At 34.6% G+C, this 13,502-nt stretch overlaps 1 protein-coding gene across 6 annotated transcripts in view; it reads right to left on the reverse strand.

Annotated features, from left to right (window-relative positions):
- The window catches only part of AFTPH (aftiphilin), a 67,433-nt gene that overhangs the window by 15,424 nt on the left and 38,507 nt on the right, over positions 1 to 13,502 (reverse strand). For all 6 annotated transcript variants that reach the window (XR_012379805.1, XM_025868585.2, XM_025868586.2 and 3 more), the window contains 4 exons: positions 9,925 to 10,076; positions 7,891 to 8,017; positions 7,421 to 7,477; positions 4,250 to 4,372 (listed from right to left, as the gene is read on the reverse strand). Coding sequence is in view for 5 of the 6 variants with exons in the window: in XM_025868585.2 (XP_025724370.1) it covers positions 4,250 to 4,372; positions 7,421 to 7,477; positions 7,891 to 8,017; positions 9,925 to 10,076 (459 nt within the window). In the remaining variant the exon portion in view is untranslated. The remainder of the gene's footprint in view (positions 1 to 4,249; positions 4,373 to 7,420; positions 7,478 to 7,890; positions 8,018 to 9,924; positions 10,077 to 13,502) is intronic.

Genomic DNA, 13,502 nt, shown 5'->3' on the forward strand with positions numbered 1-13,502 from the left:
CCTGCAAGACTAATAACCATTTGGAAAATATCTTCTTTAGCTGATCTCAAAAACAAACAAAAACCTCTAAGCATTCCCACAGATTCAACTCCTATTATTCTCCTTAGAGATCAGTGAAACCTTCAGTCCTATTGAATAATGGATGGACAACACCCACGTTTATGCAGTAACAAAATTTCTGGTTAAATGGAGCCAAGCTCTTTCATTAACATGGTTTATCTAAACGATGTCAAGTAGCTGGTTGCTTAGAAATATTTCAGTGATTTGCTGGAATCTGAGATTCTTATACAGGTGTACAGCATTTTGAAGACATAGCCAATATTATAATAATGAGGTGCTAAAACACGAATCAGCATTTAATGGAAGTAAGACAGAAGTAAAACAGAAGACCTTAGCAACAAATGGCACTGGTGAGGAAGGCTACTTAAAGAGAAAGCACTAAATGAAGCATTTTAAAACAACCTCAAGCAATGTGGTATGAATGATTACTACAGCGACTAAAAGTACTAAGGAAGACAAGGTCATAATAAAAAAGAGCAAAAACACTATATGTTAACTAACTGGAATTTAAATTAAAACTTGAAATAAAAAAATGAAAGGAGAAACATTAAGTACATTTAGATTTATCCCTAAGTATTTCATGGTTTTGTTGCTTTAGTAAATAACATGCTTTTAATCGCTTGTTTTTAGTATATATAGAAATATAGGTTCATTTTTATATATTGATCTGATATTCTGAAATTTTACTAAATCCACTTATTGACATTACCATCTTTTTTTTGGTAAATTCATTGGGATTTTCTATGTAGATGATCATGTCATTTGTGAATAAAGACAAAGTTAAAAAAAAAAAAGAAAAAAGAGCTGCCCCACTCCTGCCCCCAAACCGATGGAGACTAGAGATCACAGACTTGGGTTCTAGTCTTAGATGTACCACTGACTAATGATTTGGGGTACATCATTTAGCCTTTCCAAATATGTTCTCTTAATGTAAAAAGAGCACAATGCTACATAATCATTTTTTTCTTTCTTCTAACTTTAAAATTCTGACTCACAAATTAAAGAGCCACATCAAGTAGCAGGAAATTGGATAAGTAGTGACTAGCTGGATAACTGCTAGCCAGAGAGCTGACCCTACTCAGCCGTGGATAAAGTGTGGTTAACATACTGATCTTACCGAGAGGGGAATCAGTAATGGCACCATGAATGATGTGACCTTGAAATTCAGTGAATAAAGATTTTTTTAAAGAACAAAACAACAGAAGTATCACTACTGCTTTTTGCCCATAAGCTATCTTTCCAAGTAAAAGTATCCTGGAAAAAAACACCACAACAGTTGTTAGTAAGTCATCCAGCTCCTAAACAAGAGATGCAAGGGTTACAAGAGTAGTGAGTACAAACTAATTTGGAAGAAATAATAAAAATCCAATGGGTACCAAAACAGACAGAACAGACAGATCAGAAAGCAGTTAGTCATAATGAGAATTAAACAATGATGCTAAGTTCGAAAGTCACTGTTAGTGGTGCCAATATAAAAACATAAAAGCAAGGTTTGGTGTATGGTTGACCAAAAAAACCCAAAAAAACAAAAAAAAAACCAAAAACAAAATTATAAACAGATCTTTCCTGACACATTTTGCTGAACTTCCAGCACTAAAGGTTATGGCTATTTCCTCTGGATGTTATGACTAGCGGGAAGATGTAATAGTATTATTGCATGGCCAAAATGTAAAGTAAAAATAATATACACACTGACTGCCAAAGAATAGTGGTAAGAAATATTGCTTTAAGAGAATCTTACAATGCATTTTAGAGGTTTTAAAAATATTTTAACCTGATTCAGGGGTACAGAGCCAAGCAAAGATCATATAATTTAGTGAAGGTCAGGCATCTCAGCACAAAATTCTGATATGGATACTGAAATGTTCAGTTTAATTGTGTGTATGTTACAATGAAGTCCTAGAGAGGCTCAAGTTGATTCAGAATCAGTTTGAACAACAACTTCCACTGGGAAATACTAAAAGTGAAAGCTAATGAGGATCACAGACTACCACAAAAAAGTACAGAATAAACTTTCTAAAATTACACATAAGTATTGGATTAACAAGAGAGATGTGTGCACTAAACAGAATAAAAGGATGTGATTAAAAAGTTTTTTTTATGTAATTATTAGCAAGAGACCAAAGTCTCATCTTCCAGCAGAAGTTAGATATGCTTGCCTATGAATAGGGGGACAGTAGTCCATTGATTATAAATCTAGAGGCGTGTGTGTACATGTAAAGAGATAGCAGCAACTAAACACATATTATGGAGCTATGACTAACCTCCATTAAATTAATACACATTAATTTCCATTAAAAGTTCCATTAAATTAACATTTTTTTATTAGATCATCTAGACTTTTAGTCATTTATAATTAAATTCTATAAGAAAGGTGATATAAATTATGAGGTGTGACTAGAATGAAATATATGAGATTGATTAAATCAGCTCGGGGCAAAAATGACAGGTGAGAGCTAACTATGATCAAATAAGCAATAGCTTATGGGGCCATAACACAGAGAAGTGCTTGGATGGGGGAGAAGAGGAGGCATCAGCATCGGCAAGCAAAACTAGCAACAAGTGGCCTCAAATAAAGAGCGGCTTCATTTTCAGTTAACATACCGGGCAGTATGAACCAGGTAGTTCAAATTACTTTCCTAACATCCAGTACTGCTACAAGAAATATGTTGCTTAAGGCTGAATGTGCTATGGGAGAAGTAATTTTGGAATCTGCTTATGTAGGGTAGGCTTGGGAGGGAAGCTGATAGCTGGAGAACATATAAGGGCAATTAAAGGAAGATAACTAAGGACAGTCTATACCTATGGAGACAAATTTGGCCAAACCTCCTTGCCTGCTGCCCAACCATCAGCAAGGCCAGGCATTGTATGCTTCAGGCCTCCCTGCCCACTATTTCAGTGCTAGTAATAAATTGGCTTCACAGGAATGTTTAAGCTATGCTCAAGTATAAACCACAGTGGTACAGAGCAGTAATATTAGATGTTCCCTGAAACACACGTGAAAGGGTAGGACTTTGCTTTATATCATTATTTTCTAAAGTATATTCTTTAAAATACTAGTTCTATGGGTGTTATGACTCTTTTCCTCTGGTCCCTGTAGAGAAGGGTCTTGTGGCCAAGTAAATTTAAGAAATAATTAAAATTAAATGGGGTTATTCACTGCTGGATTCTCCAGAGTCCTTAATGTGTGTTGAGAATCTCCAAGGGTGGTTACAGGGTATGATGTGACAAATTTTCCAAACTTATTTCCCCCTGGAACCCTTCTTTAGTGGAGTATCTCTGGGGATTAGCATTCAATGGAACACACATTTTGGGAACGGCTGTCCAAATACACATTTTTGTGTTAGATAAAACTGAAGATGATACTGAAGGTAAGAAATGACAAACACAGAAAATGTTTTACAAATGATAATGTTCACTTAAAAATATTAATCTTCTAAAAAGAATGCTTAACTAGCACTGAGTCAGTTTCTAATTTGATGTGGGAAGAGTAAGCAAATTTTTTCCCAGATAAAAAAGTGAGGGGGATAGCTTTGATAATAAACATACCAAACTGAAAAGAAAATTTGTGCTTAATGGTGCCAAGGTGCTAAAGAATAAGAAAGGTAAGACAGTTTTCTTTTTTTCTTAATCCAAATAATGTTTTGTAAAAGGCCACGTCTTTTTCAACTTAAGTAACACTTCTATTCAAACTCTCAAAACAACAGTTTTGATGTAATAAACACACCTAATTTTATTACTTTATAAAATTTGCAGGCTTCAGGAAAAACACATATGAGCAGATTTGCAGAGCTGGTGTAAATGCAGTGTTTCCCAATTATTTTGAAAATCAGTACTTACCAGACTGGTGTGTCAGTAATTATGATCATACAATGTTCAAGCTGTAAGGGACTTTTAGAGATGCCTGCTTCAAAGTCTTCATTTTACAGGTAAAGAAACTAGGGCCTAGAAAGGTTTTAAGGACTTACCAGTAATCAGCCAGTTCTCATATTGTGCCTTTTTTGAAAATTAAAGATGGCTTGTTTATTGTATTCCAAGGGATGTTAATAAGTAATCAAAATCATGTCCATCATTAATTAAATCAATTTTTAAAACATTTTAAAAAGTAACATATTACAGGAAACACTGTGTCTGGACATATGTGTGTATACATGCATAAATATATCAATACACGTACAGATATTTTTACCTGGAATTGGTCAGATGTACATGTGTTCATTTCTGGTGACATGGTGTTTGTCTGACCAATGGAAGCGATTTTTTCTGCAGCAGATAGTGGTTTCAATGGTTCCTTGGTGGGCTCTAACATACCCTGAAAAAGGCATATTAGCCATTAGTGGAAGGGGGTGAGAAACCAACTCAAACTTTATGAGAAAGTTAATCTAGTAGAAAGTAAAAAACCAAGTCATTTGGAAAGTACTAAAGACAAAGAGGAACTATTCTTAAATTTTGTTAAGAGACGATCTAGCGCTATAATGGAAAATGTTTAAAGAGACGATCTTCTAGCACTATCATGGAAAATGTTTTACAATAGTACCTTTGGAATCCAACCTTTTTGAAGTAAGACCTTGTATTTTAAATCTGATTGGTTTTAAAGTACCTAATTATCACTGTTTTACAAAAACATAAGCAATTTGGGATGGCAGGGGTGGGGAAGAGGCAAGCACCGCAGATTATATCCAGGCCCTAAGACTCCCAACAATTTTATGATGGTCCAGACACTGAAACTGCAGAAAAGGACACCCTCTGTACCCTTTACACCATGGTGGTGCTTGGAGAAGTGAGAATTCTAAAACATGCCATCTAATGTGATGCTGTCTACATGCTTCAATGTAAATTTAGTATTGATCCTATCTCCACTAAAGGATGGGAGCCTTAATACTTAGTTCCTGGGACCAGCAAAGCAGAGACACAGCCATTTCAGAGGGGGGAAAACATTTTACATGTTCCTCTAGGTGTGTTACAAATCTAATGCACTTTCTGAGTAAGAAAGGAAGGCATTCAGGGAAAGAAGGAAAAAAAAAATCCCCGGCATTTTGTATCAATACTTTACCAAACACTAATAATAATGGGTAATCATTAATTAATGGTCTGAAAAAAAGCTAAGCTTTAATACATTTTAAAATAATACTCAATAAACTCTTGAATATTTATTATCCAGACAACACAAAAGTCTCCCTTTACTGGGGGGAAAATATTAAAGTGGCTAAGACAGTAAGGTCAGAATCTGTATATTCCCAAAAACAAGTTTTCAGGACAATCCTCCCTCTTCTCATAAAATACGGCAAATGCTAACTAAAGCAACTTACAGACTGAATTCTTTACAATGGTATTTGTGAGAGGCTTTACTCTAGCAGCTTGTATGAAAATAAATTAATGGTCTAACTCAGTAGCTTATATATTATACAGGCTTTCTATCTAGTGCACCCTTGTATAAAGAGACAATGCATTCAGCAAACAATTCCCAGCCTTAGGCAACTTCTCTAATGTCAACTATCCCTTAAATCAGTGGTTCTCAAAGGGGTTCCCAATCAGCAGCTTCTGCATCACCTGAGAACTTGTCAGATGAACAGCCTCACCCCTACTGAATAAGAAACTCTGGGGGTGGTGCCCAACATTCTGTTTTAACATGTCTTCCAAGCAATTCTGATGCATATTAAGGTCTGAGACCAGTGACTTATGTGATCATTTCAGGTCTTATTCCTCCAGACGAGACCAAAGGATACTGAACACCTCATCTGTGTGAAGCACCATGGGAAAAATTCAGGTATAATTAAATTTTGAAACCAGATATGAAAAAGAGTAAGTTTCTAAATGTAAGGCATCATATAGATGGAGTAGGAGAGGTATAGTCACTAAATCAACTTTGGTATTAAAAGCTTATAAAAATGGTGAAATTATTACTAATAAAGATAATTAAGGTAGGAAAATAAAGCAAAAATATTAGTCTCTAACTCCTCACAAAATTTAAAGAATTGGCTAATGTGCTAAGCTTACACATAAGGATTAAGTAGTTATTGCTCCCAATGTGCTGAATGAAAACCCCTACAAATTCATACTTTCTACTCAGAATGTGACAGTAACACCAACAATTTCTAGAATGCTACTCCTTGAGGAAAAAAGAAATACAAATAACCAAAAACTTAAAGAATGTTCTCCATTATATTTACAACAGAAAAAAGTATAAGGATAATCAAAGTGTTTTGAAAATACCAGATAAGTTACATTTATAAAGGAGCAGAAACTGAATAAAAGGCTGAAGCACAGAAAAGTTTTTGTCTAATTCCATAAAACAAACAAAACTACAAGAATGAAACAAAGTAAAACATTCCAATTCAATATCAATAAATAGAGCTTATTCAGGGAAAAAGTTTGTAAATTAAAGAAGGTCAAGTTCCACAGCAAATTCATTTTTGCATGCACATAAAGGGTTGAATAATTTAAATTCCACACCAAGTTAGTTATTTTTTTCTTAATCATTGTATTTTTATCTTATTTTCAAGTTACTGGTGAAAAAATTTAAAAATATTTTTAGTTTAATAGACAGAACAGACTCATGACTGAGTCTTGATAAGGTACAGAAAGAAAATTCCTCAGTTATCCTGGACTACCTGGCATATCTGAAAAAACAAAATTCAACACATTTAAAAAATTAATGGAAAAACTGAGGACCAATCATGGGTCCTGGCTCATTTTCAATTACTATCATATAGTATTCCCAAGCTTTTATAGACATCCATAGCTTCACTAATGCAACATTTAAAAATTATCACAACTGAATTAAAACATATGATATCTAAGCCTTCAGATACTTCAGTTTCCACTTTTTAAAAGCAAATTTAGAGAGGGGGAAAAAAAAAAGAAGAAGAGCAAGACCGCCAAAGGCACATTTTATGGAGTTAAGAGCACTATATTACTAGGATAAAAATAATCTTCAATCTAAAACAAAAGTGTTTTGGGGGCCCTGCATAGCTCAGTTGGTTAAGCGACTGCCTTCGGCTCAGGTCATGATCCTGGAGTCCCGGGATCGAGTCCCACGTTGGGCTCCCCGCTCAGTGGGGATTCTGCTTCTCCCTCTGACCCTCTCCCCTCTCATGCTCTCTCTCACTCTCTCTCTCTTAAATAAATAAATAAATAAACAATAAAATAAAATAAAAAAATAAGTGTTTTTAATTAATAGAATATAGAAAAATGTCTTTAAATCAAGACTTGAAGGGATTTATGACATCAAAAAGGAAATTAATATTCATTTAATGTTCCCACACTAAGTGCCCCTTAAAATATACTTTCCATGTTATGCCACGTAAGGTAATTTAACAGAATGCAGCAATGATAAATTTGCAGACATTTTTGCACTTACCAATCCTGCTGCATACATGGGCACTATAACAGGCTGCTTCTTATTACCCGTGAAGAGCTACATACATGTGTTAGAGAAAAAGAACACATATTTAAAGAATGCTATGGCACATAACAGTTAAAATATGCTTGCAATGCTTTATTATATACACTGTGAAACATAACTATAACAAATTATTAAATTGCCCATATGGGATTACGTTTTTGATCTCTTAGTCCAATCCCTTCATTTTATAATTAACAAAAAATACTGAAACAACCTTTTCTTAAAATAAGAAATATTGACTGGAGAAAAATTTAGATAGATTTATGTTTAAAAGTTGGCATATTCAAAATACATGAGCATTTAAGACAACTAATAATTATTTTTCTGAGCTACTAGCTTATCACAGCTTGATCAGAAGTTGTAACAGTATTTAAAAACACTCATAGGTCCACTAAAGGATTTTCCAAGGTACTAACAAAACTCACAATGTTTCGGGTGTCTATACCCAAGGAGCACAAAAGCTTCTTGTTGCTATGGGAGCCGCCCCACTGGTATCTCAAGCCATGTGCATCATGGATATCCTGTAGCTCGGTCCACACATCCAACAGTTCCCTGCAAAGGTCAAGACAAAGCCACCAACGATGGGTTACTGAATAGCTTTCACCATGAATTCTAGTTTTAATGTGATGGTGAAATGTTATACATTCCAATTAATCTTGCATTTAACGTGAGTACACAACTATTATCTGAATAAAATCAACAGCCACCACTTAGTCATTAAAGTGGCTAAGTTAAACTCATTTGGAACAATATGCCAGTAATCAACCAAAATTTAGTATGTTTTTTTAACTGTAAAACAAAAATATTTAAAAGGAGAAAAGAAATCATTCAACCTCCCACCATATTACTATAGCCATTTAATATTTGTGCTTTTTTTCTTTTAGTCTTGACCCACAAACACAGCTGCAATTATAACATATAGAGAATTTTGTGTTTTTTCAGATTTTAAGCATTTCTTCATCTACATGTATACCTTTTTCAATGGCTGTGTAACGTTCTATTAGACAGAATGCATCATTATTTATTTGGCCACAACCCTACAGTTTAAATAAGTTGTTTTACTATTCAGCTCCTATTGTTAGTTAAGGCAAAAATATCTTCCTGTATTTTATGGTGTGTTTTGTTGTAGAGTTGTGTTATATCCCAAAAATGAATCTCTTAGAGAGATTCCTGGGTCTATTTGGACAACTAGCATATTTTTAAATAACACATCTAAATGGTTTTAAGATGGTAAAGCATAATCGTTTTTGTCCCCTTTTCTTTTCAGAAATCACCCCCCAAAAAACCAAGAAGCAAATCATAATCTTCATCTTTAAAGAAATTAAGAGGTACTTAAAACCTTGCACCACAAGCATTGAGGTTACAAAGAGAGATGAAGGAGAGACTTGCACAGAATGTGTCCAGAGGTGGAGAGTAATGAAATGCAAGAGAAGAGTACAGGAATAAGAGTAACTCTGAAATTAAAATTAGAAAATCAATCTAGAGCCTCCAACATCTAATAATTAATAGGAGTTCCAGAAAGAAAACAGACAATGGAGGGAAGGTAATGTCAATACAAGAGAACTGCCCAATACTGAAGAACAGAAGTCTCCAGATTGAAAGACTGTACACCTTGCCCTCAGTCCAATGAATGAAAAGATTTATCAAGACACTTCATTGTGAATTTTCAGAATACCAACAACAAAAAATCCTAAATTATAATGTAAGGGTAGAATAAAATAAAATTTTACCACCCATGTACTTTATTTCTCAGGAGGCTATTAGAAGATGTGCTCCACCAAATGGGCTCTAAATGAAGGGAAGTCCCAACACAACATGTGTTTCTACATCGAATCCATTCCAGATTGGAATAGGACAATGGAGGACTCAGGAAAAAAATCAAATGGCTAGCCTGACAGGTTTGATCACAAGTAAAATTGTATTAATAGGCTGCTGGAGGGTAGGAAAAGACTTAGTAAATGAAAAAGAGAGGCAACTATATGTCCAGGAAGAAGCTCTAATAATGGACAGTGAACACTATTTACATGATTATAATAATGAAAATACCAAATATCAACTTAATGAAAAACTATGATATAAATATAATGATGTACTACATGTTGGTTAATTGAATTTAAATAAAAAAATTAAAAAAATATATAGGGACAATGAAGGGAGGAGGATAGCAGATGTAAAGTCTAAATTCTCATCTATCATACTAGAAGTCAAAAGATAATACATAAAATTAAAAAAAGATAATACATAAAATTGATGAGAATATTGATTTAGAAATATTTTTAAAAGCGTTCAAAAATGGAGCAGGGAGTTTTGGTTTTTTTTAGAGCACAATCTTACTTTTTAAACTTCAACACAATGTTACAAGAACATTTCAGAACCCTGATGCTTTAAGATAACCATGTAAGTTAAAACAGTTGAAAGTAACAAATATACATGCTGTCTAAAAACTGTCTACTACTTACCCACTTTCAGCTAAGGCCTCTCTTGTTTTTATTGGGAAGGTGCTTGTTTCGAGCAAGTGCTTCAGGGAAGTAACTTCCTCTTCAGTATCAGGGACAAATATTGAAGGAAAACATGCTTCAAAAATTCGCTCCAGGCGGTTTAGTAAAGCTGTCTGCATCAAAACACACCCCAAAAGTTTATTTTCATTTCTCTAATTTTAATGATGTGTTTTATCATCAACACACACACACACACACACACACACACACACATACACACACCCCTCTAACCCCACACCCTGTCCACTACAATGAGAGAGGTTAACTACCAGTCAGGTACAGGAAACACTAAGTGAAAGGTGCCTAACTCAAAGAACAACGGTTCTAAATGATTACATTAAGTAATCATAAGTGATACAGTGGTGACAAATGTAGTTCTATACCAAGCAACATATCTGGTACTTTACAAACATTACCTTAGGTAATCTACCACAGAATTCCCAAAGAAGAAATTCTTACTCAATTGTACAGTGAGAAAGCAATCTCAAAGTGTGAATAATCTACCCAAAGCAAAAATAAAAACAAAGAGAAACATTCAGAAAAACAAGCAGCACTCATATTCTTTCTATCACTAGATGTTCCCTACTACCACTCATGTACTCTAGATTTAAGAATTAAATTGAATGTTTATGAAAAGCATTATGCTATTATAGTTGAACAGAACCTTTTTCTTGAATATAAACATTTGAATTTTAAAAGCCTTTTAGAAATATCTCTGCTGCTAATAGAACAAACCAAAGTAGGAAAGAATGTCTCAGTTTTTACTAAGAAATTCAAAAGCTCATTTAACATTTTGATGATCTGTGTTATCTTTTAAAAATTCCATTTCTCTATTCTTCTATCTATGGTGTGTATAAATGTATTTTTGAATAGAACACTGCCTTTCCTCCAAGCAAAGACTGGATATTCCCTAGAGCATTTTCACTGAGAATATTGGCATTTTGCAGTATTTTCATTAATTAAAACTTGTTGAATTGAGATTAACTTACATTTTTGGGGGGTACTACTATGTTATTCTACATGTGCAGCCTACAAGAACATTTATTCCCACTTTCCTAATTGTATGTCAGATACATGTAAAATATCTTCAACTTAGCTCAATTTACTACTTAAACACCAAAGGGGACTACAGACTGTTAAGTTAAAGATTGTTGGAAGTGTACTCCTGAAATGATACCGAGTGTGTAAGAAAATGCCACATCATGGTGGTATTTCTTGCCAAGTAACAAAAACAAGTTAACGCTTGATTTCTGTTGTTTAGCATAGTCAGCAAACAGGAAAATGAAAAACAAAAGGAAAAATCTTCACAAACATGTTTTCCAAACCAAAATCTCTCTTTTGGAAGCAGTATCAGAGCAAAAACCTTAACACTGAATAATTAGTCTCAGGGTACTCTTCTGCTATCTCTACAAAGTTACTCTAACACCTTCATTATATTCATGTGTGTGATATGGGAAAAGGTTCACAGTATCAATTATGAAACCTACAGTAAAGAGTAGACTCAAGATCCCAAGGCTTGTGAAACTTGAGTGTGTCAAGGGGACCCGTACTTACTTGCTTCAACAGAGGGAATGGACAGACATTACTTTTAAAGGGATCAGATAACAATCTAATTGGAAACATGATGAGTGCCGGCTCCTTCTGGGCAGGGAAGGTAAACAAAAACTCACATATGACCAAATTTTACTTCTCTGTAAATTAAAACCGAATCTCTCTCATATCCCCTTTGTTATCCTTTTAATGGGAAAGAAAAAATATTTATCAAAGGAAGGAAGAAATGACGCCAAAACACAGTTAGTCAGTTGGGCAATATTATATCTAACTACCAGTCTTAGGCACACCAGTGAGCAAATTCTCAAATCAGTGGAATGTACGTGAACAAACAGAACATCACATTCACCTCAAGTTTTTACTTCTTACCTAACCTTTTCTCATACAGAATGTAAATTACATGAAAAATTTATAAGAAAATTCCATTTATCTTTACAGTTAGATATTACACTCAATTGCTTCAATGAAATATTTTGTTGAATGAAGTAGAGCAGGGGTCAGCAATTCTTTCTTTTCTTTTAACAATTTTTTCAATACAGGGCCAGCTAGTAAGTATTTTCAGTTTTGTGCCACCTATAAACAAATAAGTGTGGTGTGTTCCAATGAAACTTTATTTACTAAAACAGGCGGCAGGATAGATTTGTCTCATAGGCCAGTTTGCTGACCCCTGAGGTAGAGCAGTAAAAAAGATTTGAATAATCAGAATCCACTAACTGAACAGCACACCACCCACCACAAGGAGGAACTCTAACAATTCAAAAAGAAAGCAGCTAACAATTAACAAAGACTGTGATGCAAATTAAATTTCCTGACATTTTCCTTTAAAAGTACATCAATTTCCAGCTATCCACAAACCCACAAGACTAGTCTGATGGTAAAAGGGGATCCTCTAAAAAGAGTTTCTTACTAATATGTTGTTCATGGTAATACACGCCAAATTTCATTTGCTACTAGTTAATTCCAGGAAGTAAGTGGCTGATTAACTAGAATACTTCAATGGAGGACTGTGGACCCAGAGGTGAGACTCAGTTTCTGGATTTATAAACTGGAAATATCAGGGGCAATCTCACAGGTGGGTGACGAATTACAGGATTAAATAGTTGGCACCCAGTGTGTGCCTAAGAAGTGGTAACTTTTTTTTAAAGATTTTATTTATTTATTTGACAGAGAGAGATAGCGAGAGCAGGAACACAAGCAGGGAGAGTGGGAGAGGGAGAAGCACGCCTCCCGCGGAGCAGGGAGCCCGATGCAGGGCTTGATCCAAGGACCCTGGGATCATGACCTGAGCCGAAGGCAGACGCTTAACGACTGAGCCACCCAGGCGCCCCAAGAAGTGGTAACTTTTATCACTACTATTGTTATTATACAGATGGCACACAAAAACACAGTGGCCTACCAAGGAAAAAAATAAATATCAAAACTAGGTTCAAATCTCACTAGGGACGTTTCTCTACCACGATTTAGCATTCTAAATCATTATGAAAGTACTTGTTTCAATCTATCAATTTCTACCATAAGAAGAAATTAAACAATCCAAATTTTTACACCCTCCCTAAGATCCTCCTACTGAATTGGAAAATAAGTACCAATTTAAAAATGTCTATCATTAAGAGTCACTTACATAAATAGAACCTCTTACTGCTACTTTGTGGATTTTATTTTTTATTAAAAGAAATTTTTTTTTGAGGGAGAGTAAGGGAGGGGGGCGGGTAGAGGGAGAGGGAGAATCTTAAGCAGGCTCCATACCCAGTGCCCAGTTTAATACATACAATAGCCTTAAACCAAATTAGTAACAAAATTAATGTTACATCAACACTAGGGTCAACAAAGTGATAGATTATTTAAACTTGGACTTACTCTACTGTGTGTAAGTGAAAAGGAACTTATTATTACCCTGCTTATAAGAATTCTTATTTCTATATAGAGTATATCTAGCCATAAGAGGCAATCTACTCCTGGTTTTAAATGGGGACACTACACATTTTTAA

The sequence above is a fragment of the Callorhinus ursinus genome, unplaced genomic scaffold, assembly GCF_003265705.2.
Source record: "Callorhinus ursinus isolate GAN/ISIS: 27379988/994484 unplaced genomic scaffold, GSC_fseal_2.0 scaffold10, whole genome shotgun sequence".
In the NCBI taxonomy this organism is placed as follows: domain Eukaryota; kingdom Metazoa; phylum Chordata; class Mammalia; order Carnivora; family Otariidae; genus Callorhinus; species Callorhinus ursinus.